The 16,347-nt window shown below is 51.1% G+C and overlaps 1 protein-coding gene across 3 annotated transcripts in view; it reads left to right on the forward strand.

The window, feature by feature from the left end:
• The window catches only part of SIDT1 (SID1 transmembrane family member 1), a 78,305-nt gene that overhangs the window by 46,077 nt on the left and 15,881 nt on the right, over window positions 1–16,347 (forward strand). For all 3 annotated transcript variants that reach the window (XM_090057521.1, XM_090057515.1, XM_090057508.1), the window contains exons 7-14: window positions 1,821–1,914; window positions 5,333–5,404; window positions 5,769–5,862; window positions 6,914–6,957; window positions 9,982–10,053; window positions 11,957–12,105; window positions 12,918–12,991; window positions 13,953–14,019. In XM_090057521.1, coding sequence (XP_089913647.1) covers window positions 1,821–1,914; window positions 5,333–5,404; window positions 5,769–5,862; window positions 6,914–6,957; window positions 9,982–10,053; window positions 11,957–12,105; window positions 12,918–12,991; window positions 13,953–14,019 — 666 coding nt within the window. The remainder of the gene's footprint in view (window positions 1–1,820; window positions 1,915–5,332; window positions 5,405–5,768; window positions 5,863–6,913; window positions 6,958–9,981; window positions 10,054–11,956; window positions 12,106–12,917; window positions 12,992–13,952; window positions 14,020–16,347) is intronic.

Consider the following 16,347-nt stretch of genomic DNA (forward strand, 5'->3'; position numbering starts at 1 on the left):
CTTTGGGTAGAACAGGAATCAAAGGACCCAGTAGACCCCCACTGGGTACTGCCCTGGGCAGGCCCACCTCCAACGTCAAAGGGGGAAGCCATCTGAGGGAGAGAGAGAGAGAAAGTGACTTGCCTCAAGCCACGCAACAGGGTAGTGTCAGGGCTAGTTATAGAGCATGGGAGGTGATCCAAGTCCTTTTTTTGCTTTAATTTACCCAGCTCAGGGTATCTTCCCAGAGAAAAGGCTTGGGGAGCTCCAGCCAGCTGCATACTGCCTCAGCCCTAAAAACTGAAACCCTTTACAATCCTAGCAAGCATATGGAAAAATTGTCCATGACACTGCATGGGCTGTGCTTGTCCCATGGGTTAAGCAGGCCCAGAGGTCTCAAAACATCTCTCCCCAGAATTTCTCATAGTACTGACTCACTTACAGACTGTTTTAAAATATTTGCTGTGCTTGTTCCTGTCGTGAGATGCTGGGATTTCTGTTAAAAATTGGAACGTGCCCAACTATATAAGATTGGAGACAGGGCTGAAAATGAAGTTCCCAAGCCTGCATTTAGGAATCTGTGTTAGGAGCCTGATTCCTAGTAGAGCTGAATCCCCAGCCACTCCTGGTGGGACATGCTGGTTCCGCTGGGTGCTTTGCATATGGGGAAGGCAGGATCCAGACGCTGGTTCTGATTCCAAAGTAGTATGCTAGGGGCCCCATGCAGGATGCCTGGCTTTGGACAATCCTTTGCTGTCCGTTTGGAAGGAGCTCTGGCTATTTCTCTGGAGAACAGCAGGCCTTTCATTCCAGTAGCAGAGTGCTCTTCTGTCTGAGTCACTGATTAGATCTCGTATTACACTGAGGGCATGCAGGTATCCAGTGTGACTGCACATTTTAGTCCAGTGTGACTTGGGTGCTCCAGGTGAACGTGCCCAGCAGGGATAATTACACCTGTGGTAGCATGTGAACAGTCTGCTTGGAGAAGTAATGTGCACTAGTGAGCTCAGGACAGGGACTGGAGTCGGGGCCCTTGTCTCTAGACCAGGGTGCTCAACCTCCAGCCCATGGACCAGGTGTTGCTCACAGAGCCATTACATCTGGCCTCCAGGGCTCCCTACTGGTTAGAAAATTTGTTGGCAGGAGAGTGGTGGCAATTAATACAGCCACCCTTCCCCTGCCCAATTCCCAAACCCCAAGCCTTGAGTGGGCATTGGGAGCTCAGCCAGGCCAGGCTTCCACCTCTTCCCACATTGGGCCAGGCCATGCTCCCTTCCCTCCCATTGGGGCTCGGCCCTGCCCCTTTCCCTCCATGGGGCTAAGTTGGGGCCTAGCCATGCCCCTATCCCCCACAGGGGTTGGCCATGCCCCTTCCCTGCTTGCTGATGAACTGGTCACTGCCAGACTGGCTCACCAGGCAAGAAGTTTGAATATTGCTGGTCTAGACTAGCCCTGCTGCTCTTAACTGAGGTTCAAACAGCTCTTTGAGGGATTAGGACGTTAAGGGCACAGTTCGGCGTTGGATCAGGAAATCTCTGTTGGTGCAGCTGGGATTGATTCACCAGTGACTTTCTTACAGTTAGGCAGCCACATGGTGCAGATGCTTCTCTTTGCTTCAGCATCACTTAAGCTCAGCTGAATTACATAAAGCATGCTCCCAGACAGCCTCAGGCCTGCACAAGTGCATCTATGCAGTGGTTCTGCACATGCAAAAGAGGATGCAGTCAATTCAGTGCAGCTTGTTCAGTTCAGTTCAGACCTTTATAGCTGCCTTAACTTGGATGCAGAAGTAGCTGCCTTGTCCTTCCTCCTAAGGTTTTCTTTGTTTTGTTTTCATGCAGAAGAAGGACTTCACAGGCGAGCAGTTCTTTGTGGTGTTTGTCATAAAGCCAGAAGACTATGCTTGCGGGGGCTCTGTGCCTTCCACCATCCAGGGTAAGATATATTGGGGGCTTTAAGCTGGTGCTTTAGCTCAAGGCTTCTCACAGGTTGAATGGTGGGCCTATTAGTGGATCTAAAATTTTGAAAAGAGGGATGCAGGTGGTGTGGTGTGTGCAATGTTACCTAACACAATGCATTTTTCTTCAGGCCATTGAAACTAAAAGCTTTACTAATATGTTAGGGGCCCAGGGCTGTGTTATCCAGTTTAAGATCAAAGCAAAAACAAATATAACTTTATGGGACTGTACACTGATTTGCTAGGTTATATATTTCAAAGGCACAGCAAGCTAAGCCAAAATAGTCAAAAGATACTTTTGTTTGTCCTGTAGTTGTCATCAGTTAAATGTACATCTCTTATTCAGATTTGTAAAGCAAAACCTAACCTTCCTGAGCATCGTGATAGTGATCCAACACTTCACCGTCAATCGTGTCCACCCCAAGTTAACATTCATCTAAGTTTAACATTACCATACCTGAGTTAAGATTTTTAGTTAGAACTAAAACCATCTGTATAATAAATGAGAAATACTACCAGGCATGGCTAACAGAAAGCAGAATTGCAAAAGAAAGGATAATATGATGAATAGAACATCAAGATCATTAAGAAGGGGGGAAGGTTGGTAACACCCGTGGAGTGAAGAGATTAGCAATAATCAGGTACGTTATAATGAGCCATGAAATCAGCTGACTCTGTCAGCACTGTCTGAATAGAAATGCTGCTGCCTCTCCCAGGCAGTTGGTTCTAAAATTTGGGTGGAGCAAGAATCAAAGCAGGGGTGTGTGAAACTGCATCAATGCTCCGTTCCCCCAGATCAGCTGCTGTACCATAGGATGTTATTTGTGGCCCTCAGGTGAAATGATAGTGTTGTATATCAAAGGGAGCCACATTAAAGAAGCATCACAGAGATGAGAGATGATTAGGGACCTGAGAAAAAACACAAATAAAGTCCCAAGCAGAACAAAATTTGGCTCTGCCTGGAGCTTCCTGCAAACCCTATTGAGTGGGTCTAGGAGTTGCGCCTGTACAGGGGAGTAGGCCTATCCCCAGAGCTGAGATGATGACTAGGAAGCCCATGACCAGTAATGACGAGAATGATTTGCTCTGTACATGAAAGGACAATATCATTCCCAAAAGACCTCAGTAATGTTTCCAGTGGATGGGAGAACCCTACTTGTCCCAATATGGCATTGCTCTGCCAGTGCCTATGAGAGCCTTGGAGAGGAACTGCAGATGGGCAAATTGAGTTGATTGTTATTTTAATGCCAGCAGTGTGCCTGGTGCTGTATACAATGCTTCTCTAAGGGCAAACTGTAGCCCACTCTGAGAGAAGAAATAGGATGTGCAGAGGGCAAAGGGAGGTGGGGGCAGTAGCAAGGACCTACTTTTCCTGATGATTATCATAGGTGTCCTTCTGGCAGGCACCTAGAAAGGAGGTGGATGCAGAATGGGGATCTGAATATTGAGAGTATGGCAGTTGGCATGGGGTGCAGAAAGAGGGGGAGGGCGGGAAAAGGCTGTAGGGTGAGAGTGGGAGAAGGAAATGAACATCAGGGGCACCAGTTTGCAAGCCCTGGGGAGGAGAGAGCTGAGACCCAGATAATAGAGTACTAAGTGGTGTGCAGAGTTTTGAGGCATTTTAAATGTCATACCATGAGCAGGAGGAAGCCAGTGGAAGCACAAAGAGAGGTCTAGCAGGGGCTGAGAAACTGAGAAGGTGGTCTTGGAGGAAGTGTCAAAGAGAGGCTCCAGCCAAGCTGGTTACAGCTCCATCCTCTCCTCCAGTGCCATCCTCCCACTTGCAGGAAGAGGGGTCCCTGTCTTATAGCTCTTTCCCAGAGGCGACGAGGGCTATGGGACCAGAGGAAGCAGTGGTCACTTGAGGGAGGCCAGGAGCGAGTGCTGTGTGGGAGAGGCCTTGCCAGGGTGACAGGAGATGGGGGCAGTGATAAAGGACCTTCATGTTGGAGAGAGCCCTCTGGGAGCTGTGCTCAGCTAGGGAAAGTCCAGGGAGAAGGCTTGTTGGAAGAAGAGGTGGCTTAACTAGGGTTAGAGGTGGCCAAGGGCCGTGGTGGGACCTCTGTGTGAAAGACAAAGCCCTTTGGGGTGACCATGGGGAGGAAAGGAGCTGGTTTTGACAGTGAAGTGTTGGATGCACTGTCAAGGTGCCAGATGGGAGGAGGGTGTAGTGTAGAGGTGGGTTTGTGGAGAAGGGGAGCCAGGTCTTATGAGAACAGGAGGACAGAGAAATGAGGAGGAGGGTCACAGTGACAACAGGGTGGAGAGACAGTGCACAGCTTATGTGTGTTGTGCACAGACTGTAGCTGATGGGAGTGGTAATGAACATGGAGGGGAGGAGATGTGTCCTGGACACAGGCATCCTCTGCATTCCCCACTTTGGGTTAAACAGGATCTGTGAATGTTTTCTGATGTATTTACATGGCCCAAGCTCCTGGCTGTGCTCCTAAGCCCTGTGCCACCATGGAAGGTACGAATTGTTCAGATAGGCAGGGTGCCCAGCTACACTAGCAGAAAGCTAGCCAGTCAGAAATAATGACAATCAATTCAGCCTCAAGTCTGCAGTTCCAGGAGACCCATCTCTTATTCAGACTAATTGGAGAACATGCTCCTTTTTGTTACTTCCACCTCAGCCTCTGGGTGCAGCCCAGCACCCTAATAACATTCCTGTTTGGGAAAGCATAACAGACCCTAATGGTCGCTCTGTCTCAGCCTCCTCAGTCTGGAAGTACCTATGTGCATCTTGCAAGAGGTGACCAAACACCCAGGAGAGCTGCTAGCTAACAGTCAAGCAGGGAAGCATTTGTCTTCATGGAGATCCACAGCTCAGTCCAGACCAGTGTTTTTTTTGTCCTTAGCGTGACACAAAAATTCCTCACGGAGAGAGAGGTCAGGCTGACGCCAGCAGTCTGCTTGGATTCCCCAGGCTTTCCCCACCAAGGGCAGGGCTGCTGGGTAACTGCATATTGTAGCACCTTGCGTTTCCCTGCAGTTCTTTTCCTTGTGCAGCTCCTCTCATGTTGCCATTCAGGTAAGAAGAAGTGACCAGCGCATAGTGGAGAGTGGCAACTAAGTGACCCAGCACTGCAGAATGATCCCAGTGGGCTGATCTCAGGGAGAGGCAGGGTTGGCTTACACTTTGGTCTCAGCCAGTCAAAACCCTTATTAGGAGCATAGTAAAGGTCCAAGCAGAGCTTTCTAGAGGAAAGATGTAGGTGGTGGGTAGAGCAAGAGACTGTTCTAGTCAGGCCTGTGGCTTCACCGCACACTCTTTTATTGACCGCACCAGGATTTTAGCTTCACTTACTTGGAAATGAGGATGTGAGAGAATGATGCTGGCTCTGGCCATTGAATGAGGCCTGGGGTAGTTAACTGAGTGCACCTTCCTTCTTACAGACAAGGGCAACCACACCTGGAACCTGCAAAGGACCAAGCACCTTCAAGTGACCATCGTGCCCTCCATTCCAGGTGAGTACATGGGATTGTGGGAGCACCTGGGGCTGCTCCAGCATTCACTTCCCTGGGCAGGAAACATTCCAGGAGCCCTGGGGAAGGTAGGGAACTCCCATCTGCACTGCAGCCCCAGAGAGAGACACAGATAGCAACTGTGTAGGACTTCCAGCTTCAGGAATGGGGGAGCAGGCTGTCTGGGCAGGGGAGGTGCTCGCATCTTCTGCAAGGAGGGGGCCGGGGGGCAGGAGCACTGGGCATGGAAGAGCCAGTCAGCAGGAGGTGCTGCAGGGGATGAGGTCAAGGGCAGTCACTGGAAGGGAGCTGTGTATTTATTTTTTTTCCCCTGGTACATGACTGCCCACCTGTCCTCTTCCCTCAGAGTCTGTCTATGTGCAGGCCATGCTTTTCAGCTTCCTGAGCTTCCTCTCTTTCTACGTGGGTGCACTGATGGTTGCCTGTATGCACTATGTCAGGTAAGTAGGCTGTCTTGACAGTGGCGGCATTTGGGCTGAGTTTCCATTTCTCCTTAATCGTTAGGATCCAGGAAATCCAGGGCAGAGACCTCCAGACTCTGAGGCACTAAGGTGCAGGTCAGGCCAGGCATTACTTCAACTCGATTGCCTGGCTTCCTGATCCTCTTCTGTCCTCTGATTCCTTCACTGTTGGTGGCCTTGGCAGCTGCAGGCTGTGGTCTGGCCTGTATCCCCATCCATCCTGCCCCAGACTGCATGCCCCTGTGTCCTGCAAGGGTGAGCAGGGCAGCAGGAAGCCTGTCATTGTCTCCAAGGAGCTCCCAGCAGTGAGATTCCCCCTGTGCCTGTTCTCTCAGGAGTATAGTTCATCTAAAGGCATCATGCTTATTAGGCAGGACTATGCAAGGGTCCTCATGGTGTCTGCAGAAGCAGACTCTCTGTTCCAGGCCATAGGGGCTTAGCAGTGAGTTGTGCATATCTTGGCATATGCACAGGGGTGAGTTGCACCCTCCTCTCCAGTACTGGGGGTTGGTCACAGTCAGAGAACTCGGGGCAAAAGATGTGGCCTGTCCATTTCTGTGCACTGTCTCCTTTTCACCAGCCTGATAAGGCAGTGCTTTTGTAGTTATGCAAGTGGATGTTGGTGTGTTCATTTCCCAGAGTGTGGCAAGCTTGGCAGCTGAAGGCCATCAGCTAGATTCTCCCAGCTCTCAGGACCAAATGGCATGAATTGCCCAGACTGGATTATGTCACTGGTCATGCTTTTGGCTGTGGCTAGCTGATGTATCAGAGGAAATGTCAGAGGAAATGGAATCACCTGCCCCTAGTTTCTCTGTCTCATGATGCTGTGCTGGGGGCAGAAATGTAGTTGGTAGGGAATCAGGCTATTCTCAGCTTAGTGCTGAACATCTGGCATTTGTCTTTTGAAGGGCTGTACAGTGCTGGCCTTTGGCTTTTGAGATGCTGCAACCTGTAATGGCTGGTGATTGGAAATGGGGTCAATGGGAAGGGCTGGCTGAGTTTTTAGGATATTGTCTGTACTTGTTTCCAGGGCTCGGAGCAAGACGTCAGCTGAGAGATACAGCACCGATGATGGTAAGCCCCTGGGGACTCCCAGCCAGACAGGACAAAGGGCACAGCCAATTTTGTTTAGTCTCTTTTGTCCCATTTGCCTTGAGTCTGTTTCAACCTGCTTTCTCCTCTGTCTCTCCCAGGGTCTTATTATTCTTAAGGGTGAATACTGGAATTGGCAACAGATGCTGAAATTCTCAGTTTAAGTGAGCTCCCCCTGTCTGCTCCTACCCTGACTCAGTTTGGGGGAAGCAGTTTGAGGGAAGGCTTTTCAAACACTGGGCTCCACAGGAAGTGCGTGGATGTTGTGGATGGGGGGATGGTTATCAGGTGCTCCACTGCATTTTGTTTCACAGATTTACATAATTAAAATGCACCAGGTAGAGAGGAATGCCCTTAACCCCAAGGCTGAGTCACCTGGTCTTTTTTGAACTGGTATTTTTAGTGGTTTATACCAGTCCCAGGCAGGTGTCTTGCATGCTGGGATTCTCCCTGCCTGAGCTGACCTTGGGGCGAGCTCTCTTCAATGGTGGGGTTGAGGATATAAGTGAGTAGATGACTGACTGGTTCAGCCCAGTGGTGTGTGCATTATGTATTGGACACTGGGTCCAATGTGCTTTCTGCTGCACTTATGCTACAGTTTTCTTCTGGAAAAGAACTGCATTGTAGGCATCACCAGAGGGGGAGAGGGAGGCTTGGGAAGGCTGGGGGCAGGTGGGTAGTTTGGGTTTCTGGCTCCTGGGGAGGTATGGGAGGCTGTTTTGAAAGCTGAGTGTCTGGGAAGCAGGGGAAGCCTTAGGTCTCTTTCGGCTCCCCTCTCAAGTGTAGCTTAAATTTGGGCAGTGGAAGGAGCTTGAATTACTTGTCTCCCCTCCCCTTCTCTCTTTCCCCCCGACAAGCCTGACTCTCCGCTACCGTAACACATTTCTGATGGATTACACCACAAATGCAGCTGGATGTTTCACAGCAAAGCAATCAGCAATGAACCATTTTGCAATTTGGCATTGCCAGGGCTCAGTGCTGAGACTCACGTTAGATGAGCGGGGGTGATTCACTGTTCACAGTTGCTATTTTGGGCTCTCTGCCTGCCTTGCTGCATTACACAGGCTCTTATCACGCCTGGAAGGTTTTCTTCATGCCTGTCAGGGGAGGAGATAATGTGCAGGACAGTGACTGTTCCCAGGGCACAAGGCATGTGGGATGGGCAGTGTGAGAGGGCACAGAGTTGGAGGTGTGGTGGTAGTCACTACGAGTGAGAGTGCCATCACCCAGGTGGAGTTCAGGCAGTCAGAGCAGAATCTGACTTGGGCTCCAGAGGCTGCTGAAAGGGCTAAGGAGCCATCTGCTGAGTGCAAGAAGCCAGGGCCTCAGTGGGGTGACAGGATAGCTCCCATAAAGGTGGATCCTGGAGAAATGTTTGCTTGTGCTTCCTGTGGTGGAGGCAGTGTCCTCGGAAGCACCTGGGGTGCTCTAGATGTGCAGATGCTGAGTTCCCTCAGGGAAGCTGATACCTAAGCACTGGGGCAGGAGGGGAGAGGCATCTGCATTGCCTGCAGCACTGCTGCTGGAGCCAGGGTACACAGATATTGCATGTGGCCCACAGCTGGAGGGCATATGGCTGGCTCCCAGGGAGCTGGATTGAGGAAGGGTCCCACACCTCTCTGCCCTCCCAGCGAGAGGTTTTCTCCTCCTGCCCTCTCCCTGCTCCTAAGTTGCCCTCCTCTGCCTGCCTATCTTGACCTCCCCTGTCTTGTTTCCTTCTGTTTCCTAGACTGCCCTCTGTACTGCTGTCTTCTTTCTTCCCCAGCTGGCCATACAGCCCCTTATGCCTCTGTGCCACTCTGTTCCCCTCTTCTCTCCTCTGGACTGCAGGAGTTTGCCAGGCCAGGAGCTGCTCCATCCTGAGTGCCGTTGCTCCCTGGGATGTACGATTAATTGAACTCTGCACAGGGTGGTACAAGTGTCTGATGTTACGATCTGTACCTCCTGAAACAGCCTGTCCCTCCCTCCCATTTCCCCATGGCCTTGTCCAGACACTCCCCACCTCCTGCCTGCTCTACAGCCTCCCTCCCCACTGGACTTTCCCTCCATTCTGTTTTGCTCTTCTGCCCACAGGGCACCCTTCTCTTATTGTCCTCCCCTCCTTGCCCATTCATCTTCCCTCTGCACCCCTTGTCCCCTTTCCTGAGTGAGCCACCCACCCCTTTTTCCTCACCCCCAAATATCCTGCAGCTCCTATCTGCCCACTCCCCCAGTACCCTTTCTCTCCATGTCTTGCCTCCAAGCTGTTTGCTATACTTGTGGGCCCTGCCTTTTCAGTGCCCTATGGCACAATAGCAGAGCTGAGGGAACCTGTGGCTCAGTTCTGTGGTGTGCCACACCCAGCAAAGCAAATGATGAGTCACAGGGCGGACTGACACCTGAGGGGCTGACTGATGCATACTCTAGGTAGGAACCAGGGCTGAAAGTGGGAGGGGAGCCTATGGCCTAGCCTGCCCTGGGGTGCTCAGTGTTACTGGTTTCTCTTCCTCATGGTGGCTCATGCTTTGGTCTTTTATCACAAAGTCCTTCACACCCCTCTCCTGAATTACCGGTAATGACCATACATTAGATATGGAGCTTGGTAGTGGGGAGTGGCATGAGTACTCATGAACAAACACACACACAGAGACACACAGGCACACACGAAATTAGTGACTGTACATTAGATAGGGAAGTTGGTAGTGCAAAGCATGTGTGTGTACACACACACGCACACCCCCGTCCTCTCTTCTGAATGACTATACATTAGACCAGAAGATAGGTAGCACAAAGCAAGGTCTGAACCTAGAGCAGAGCAACTCCATGCCATGGGGAGAGGGAGAGGCTGAGGCATGCTCTACTCCAGATGGAAGGGGACACAAGAAAGGAGCAAGAACCATAAAATATGTCTCATCCAAGAGCAGTGAAAACAACTGCCCATCTGCAGCCCAGGTTGGGTGAGGGAAGGGAGCATGAATATGGCAGCTTCATTGTGGGTAGTAGGCCACTTCCTTGTTTCCCTTGCAGGATCTGGGACCATGGCTGCATCACGTCCTATCACAGCAGGCACGCCTGAGGGAAGCAGCTACGGTGCTATTGGTATGGAGCATGCTGGATTTGGGCACTGAGAACTGGGCAAAGGAGCTGATGTATTTTCACAGAGGCTGAAGCCAGATCCCCTCCCTCTGTTGAACCAGGGTGTCTAAGCCATTCCTTAGTCACTCCTGTATCGAGCCCAGTGCCTGGGTCAATCCAGGGCATTTTGGTCCTTGGGAAACTAAACTGCAGAGTGTGGGAGAGGCTTGGTGCCAGGAATTGATGTTGCTCAGATGTTGCCAGCAGGGGAGCTGCATCACATCCCATGCTGTAGAACAGTTACTTTTAACCTGTGGTCCGCGGATCCCTGTGGGGTCTAAGGGGTCCGCGAAAGATGACTGTGATCAATCAAAAGTATGTGAATACCCGCACTCAGAATTCAATGGGGTCTGCACCTCCATTCGCAATTTTTAGGGGTCTCCAAATGAAAAAAGGTTGAAAACCACTGGCTTAGAGTGAGATCCTTCCAGCCTGACTGGAGTTGATGTGATAAAGGAGGTGGGAGGAAATTCTTCCTGACTCCAGCCCAACCATCGGTCTGCCCCTGAGCAAGATACCCCTGCTAGCCCCGAGGGGAGGTTTTCTGTGCAGTGTGCCCAAGGTCCCTGCAGTGGTGAAAAGATGAGGAGAGGGAGGCCTCTGTGATCCTAGCAAGTGAACTACACCTACATTACAGAATAAGGTGAAGCCCAAGGTCCTTGCCAGCCTAGAGAAAAATTCCTGCCTGGACCCAAAGTTAGTGTTCAGTCTACTCCTGGAAGCATGAGCAAGTTGCATTAGCTACGTGGAAGACCCCAGGATTTGTCTCTTCTCAGGGGTCTCTGGCATGGACACAGGGCCTGTGTAACCCCCACTTCAGTATACGGAGGAAGGCAGAGTGCAGGCTTAAGGGCAGCAGGGACCCAAGCTTCTTTCTTCCTAAGCACTGTTTCCCTTGTTTCCTTGCCACTGTCAGGTCCGTGGGAGCTGTATTGTGTGGCTGCTCCTGCTGGGCCAGTCCTTGTTGCCATAGAAGGACCATTGCTAAGCTCTGCAAAGCCCAGGCCTGCTAAGGGCATGCTTCACTCTAGACCTCCCACTTCTCACTGCTAAAGGACTAAAACAGTGTCCTGGGTCTTCTACATGGCAGCTTGGACTGGGCCAAGGCATTCAGCCCAAGGGGGTTGAATGGATGTGGAAGAGACAGTGACTGTATTTTCTTGCAGCAGAGTGTGGTATGTTTAAGCCATGCTTATGGTGCAACAATTACCTCAGCCTAGGCCTGCAGGGAGGGGTGTGCTCTGCTCTATAAATGCCACTGATTTCCTGACAGGATGTGACGTGCAGAGTTTTCAGTGGGCTGCAGAGGGATTTGGACCCAAGGCTGGGAACTGGGGTAGGGTCAGAGACTCAGGCTTTCACACAGACTATCTGACCCTTGTCTGGGATCATCCTGGATCCATTCAGATATTTGAGCAATAAAGAAGGGCCCCTTAAGATCCTCTTATGGTGAGCGAGAGGCCTTTCCCTGCTGTCTTCTGCTTCCTCATCCCCCCATCAGCTTGCCCCACCCATGCCCTGCATGAGTCTGCATATAGGGTGTGGATGGGGCTGAGACAAGCCAACTGAAGATGGTGTGTGGGACCATCCATGTCCCCATCTGCTTCAGGGAATCTCCTTAGGTCAGGGGGGTGAAGCAAGGCATGCATCTAATTTTGCCCTGTTATTAGCGAGAGAGAGAGAGAAGGAAGATGCTAGGGAGAGCAGGGGCAGCTCCATGAGTGTGTACATGAGGTCCTTAGCAAGGACATTCTTATCCCAGAGAGCAGGAGTGATGAGTTCCCCCAGCAGGAGCTCTGGATGTGGTAGATGCTTTCATGTTCCTCCCTTTCAACCTTAACAGAAACCTTTTGTCCTTTGTCTCCAGATGAGTCGAGCTCCAGTGGTGGCCGGCAGATGTCTTCCCCGGAGCATGGGCTCCGGCGTGGTTCTGACACAGATAGCTCTGTGGAAGAGGAAAGCGACTTTGACACCATGCCAGAAATTGAGAGTGATAAGAACGTCATTCGCACCAAGGTACTGTGGGCACTGCCTTCTGGTCCCATGTGCTGTGTGGAGCGGGGTGGAGGTATCAGGGCCAGGACTCTGGTGATTCACTGTCTTTGCTGTTCTTTAAAGGACAGATTAATTGTGTTTTATGTAATAAAGATTCAGATTGACACTTCACAGTCTTCCCAAGCCCAGGATATTCCCTGAGTGCTTTGTGGAAAAGGTGCTGCTTAAGTGAGATTGGACAATTCAGTCCAGAGACAAGAGCAAAGGGGGAAGTGCACCAGGAGGGCTGGAAAAGTACCTAGATGAGATGGCAGGAAGCGGGTGAAGGACGGCTACTTAAGAGTCCAAAAAGACACCAGTGAAAAGAGCAGAGAAGACAAGGAGCAAAGTGACCGATACATAAAATCTCTGCTCTGAGCTGTCAGCCTGTGGGAGGTGCCTTCTCTTCTCACCTCTGACCCCACCTCCCAAGCTTGCTATGGGGAAAGTCAGATGTTTCTCAGTTCACCCCAGATGCAGTGTTAAGAGTGTGCCCATTGTCATGCAAGGGGAAGCTAGATCCATTGTCTTTCTCCACATGGGGGTGTGCTGGAATATTATCCTGCTAGGAAGTAATTTGGTTTTGTCTCCTCATTGCCAGAGAAAGCCTTGGGCTTTTATCAGGAAAGGTCTTTTGCTTGCTTCCTCAGTGAATCAAAGTGACACCGTCCTGAAAGGGTTTACTTTTAGCCCTCAACCTGTATTGCCACAGCCCATCCGCAGTTCCCGAAAGTTTCCTTTTCACTCATGACTTCTCTCTTCCTCTCTCTTTCCCATACTATACGGGATTGCAGATGTTTCTCTATCTGTCAGACTTGTCCAGGAAGGACCGACGAATTGTCAGCAAAAAGTACAAGATTTATTTCTGGTGAGTAAAGGGGAGGTGGGCAGTACCACAGTCCCTCCTTTGCGGAGTCTTTCCCTTTCCACCCTTAAGTGTGGCTCCCAAATCCCACTCTTGAAGGCCCACTTAGAGCCTTTTTGGGCCCTGTTTTAATGCCCAGAGTCCTGTTCACCCTGGCTTAGACAGGTTTGTGTGGTGTGCCTGAGCCAGTGCCCACATTTTCATTCTCTCAACACTGCTTTGTACCATCTGAAGGCAAGGGCAAGAGAGGCTGTTTGGGAAGTCCTGGGGACCATTTGTCTAGGCCTTGTTGCATCTTATCAAAATTTACCTGCTTGTAACATAATTGTCAGGGGAACAAGTGACTGACGCTTGGGCCTGGCAGCTCCACAGTGCCTGACTTTTCACCACCCCCTACTCACACCTGTCCCTAAACTTGTATACTTTCCTTAAAGGGCTGGAGCTGGGGAGAGGTCAGCTGAACAGCAACAAGGGAGCTGGATTTATGAAAGAGCTGCGTGGATATTTCAATATTAAGGGACAAATATGAAACACTTCTGTCCAGCTGTAGGCAGCTTCTGCCTCGGGGGCTGGCTTCAGTACAGAAAGGAGATGGTGAAGGACTCCTGGTGAAGGTTGAGGGGAAGGGGGTTTGTACCCTTGAGTTCATGGGCAGATGCACCCAGTGCCAGGTGAAAGCCCCCTATTTCACTTCTAGAGGTCTCCATTTTCCTTCACATTGCTAGCCCCATTTTGCAAATGGGAGCTGATTCAAAGGGGATACTCCCTTATTCAGGAAGGCACTGAAGGTGAAGCAGGCCAAAGAACCCAGGAGTTCTACCTCCCCATGTGCATCTGGGCCCCATGATGCTCTCCTGGCTGTGAGAGTAGTTTGGGAGGCAGGCTGGAAAGAGCCCCAGTGGAGGCCTGGGGTGTGAGCTGGCTGGGTTGCTATAGATGATGGCTGTGTTCTTGCCCTCCACAGGAACATCATCACCATTGCTGTGTTCTACGCTCTGCCTGTGGTCCAGCTGGTCATCACCTACCAGACGGTGAGTGGTTCTGTCTGTACCCTTAGCCTGGTCATCTGCTTCTCCTTCCTAAATGCCTCTTGGGGTCATGTGGTACCAAGATAGCAGAAGCAGTGCAGGTGACCACAGGCTTCAGCAGCATGCCCAAGGGCTGAATGATTTCCAAGCCACATGGTGCTTTCTGTATCTGCCCAACTCTTGCCCCTAAACCCAGCAGTCACCACCATGAACTGTGGAGAAGACAGGGCTGGAAGTGACACACTCGGATCTGCTGCTGTCTGCACCGAGTGGTGAACTCAGCCGTTCTCCCAACCTGTCCAGCATGTGGCTCTGGCTTCCCATCTACAGCCTGTTGGTTTGCTATGAGGGAGACTGGGATTCTTCTAATCCCTGAACCAGTTCTTGTTTCTGTCTGTCCTGGCTGGGGCTCTCTGTTATCTTATGTAGCCCCTTTAGCCCTCACATTTAAGAGCCTCCTGAAGGTTTTTGTGCATTTGTGTTCATGCATCCGCGTATGCGTGTGTGCACATGTGGAGTATTGTAGAGAGACTGGTGAGATGTGTGTGTGTTGCATTTTGCTTTGAAGACACTGTGGATCTGCCACTAGGCATGAGCTCCTGGTTCAGGGGCGAGCCTCTGGAAAAATTCAGCCCTTTTCCACACGTGAGTCATGCACATGAAACAGTTTCCTTGTTTCAGTGCACAGGGCTCAGCAGTGAGCATGTCTTCTCTGCGGTGCGCTTTGTCGCACTCTTTCTTGTGTTGGCCTGTAGGCTGTGACTCCTGTTATGACTGTACCTATTTCCAAAGTGTTAGGCCCTAAACTTGCCCATCTCCTGGCTCAACCCTGTAATCTGGGTAAAGACAGACCAATACAGACACACCAGCATTTCATACTGGGAGCCAGCAGAAACCTTAGCCATGGGCTGGTTGCTAGAGCAGGAGGGGACAGAAGCATGTGGGCAGCTCCTTCAGAAACAAAGTGACACCTCCTGTGTCTCAGCCCAGGCCTATTGAACTGCGTACCCAGTGCTTCTATTTAACAGGCATGTGCCTTGCAGGGCAGGAAGGGTTTTGGAGAGCTAGGTAGCGCATTCTGACCCCGTGGTCAAAGGAGTTTTAGTTTGTTGCACCCCAAATCATTTAAGGCACATTACGCTGCTGAATTTCCTACAGTGGCTGGAATTAATGCGCAATATACCACCGAGGCTTGCAAACACTGACACCATTAAAGCAGTTCAAAAGCATTTAGTCCATTTGAAAGTGTCATGCTCAGACACCTCACATTTCATCTACACATGGCCTCTGTCTCTAGCCTCTTCCCAGGTATTCCAGTCTCTCACCCCTTACAGGTTCTACTTCGAAATGTATATAGTTTCATAGTAGCTAGAGTAGGAAGGGACCTAGGTAGATCATCTAGTCTGACCCCCTGCCTTGGCAGGAAAGAGCACCGGGGTCAGATGACCCCGGCAAGGTGCTCATCTAACTTCCTTTTAAAAATCCCCAGGCTAGGAGCCTGCACCACTTCCCTTGGAAGCCGGTTCCAGGCCCTAGCCGCCCTGACTGTGAAGTAGCGCCTCCTAATATCTAGTCTAAACCTACCCTCCGCCAGCTTGTGACCATTATTCCTGGTCACTCCTGGCAGCACACGGGGGAACAGAGACTCCCCCAATACCTGCTGATCCCCCCTGAGCAGTTTGTAGCAGGCCACAAGGTCCCCCCTTAACCTTCTCTTGTGGAGGCTAAACAGGTTCAGGTCCCGTAGCCTCTCCTCATAAGGCCTGCCCTGCTGACCCCTGATCATACGAGTGGCCCTCCTCTGGACTCTTTCCATATTGTCCATGTCCCTCTTGAAGTGTGGCGCCCAGAACTGGACGCAGTACTCCAGCTGCGGCCTGACCAGTGCCGCATAGAGGGGGAGGATCACCTCTCTGGACCTGCTCGAGATGCATCTGTGGATGCATGACAGGGTACGGTTGGCCTTCTTGACTGCCTCCCCACACTGCTGGCCCATGTTCATCGTGGAGTCAATGACGACTCCAAGATCCTTTTCCGTCTCCGTGCTGGCAAGAGGGGAGTTCCCCAACCTGTAAGTGTGGTGCCGGTTCTTCCTCCCCATGTGCAACACCTTGCACTTATCAGTGTTAAACCCCATCCTATTCTCATCCGCCCACCGTTGCAACCTGTCAAGGTCAGCTTGTAGCCTATTGCACCCTTCTAGTGCACCCACATCCCCCCACATCTTAGTGTCATCAGCAAACTTGAACAGGGTGCTTTCTACCCCCTCATCCAAGTCACTGATGAAGATGTTGAACAGTGCGGGCCCGAGGACCGAGCCCTGCGGAACCC

This window comes from Crocodylus siamensis, chromosome 1, assembly GCF_052110815.1.
Source record: "Crocodylus siamensis isolate JL-2025a chromosome 1, ASM5211081v1, whole genome shotgun sequence".
NCBI lineage: Eukaryota > Metazoa > Chordata > Crocodylia > Crocodylidae > Crocodylus > Crocodylus siamensis.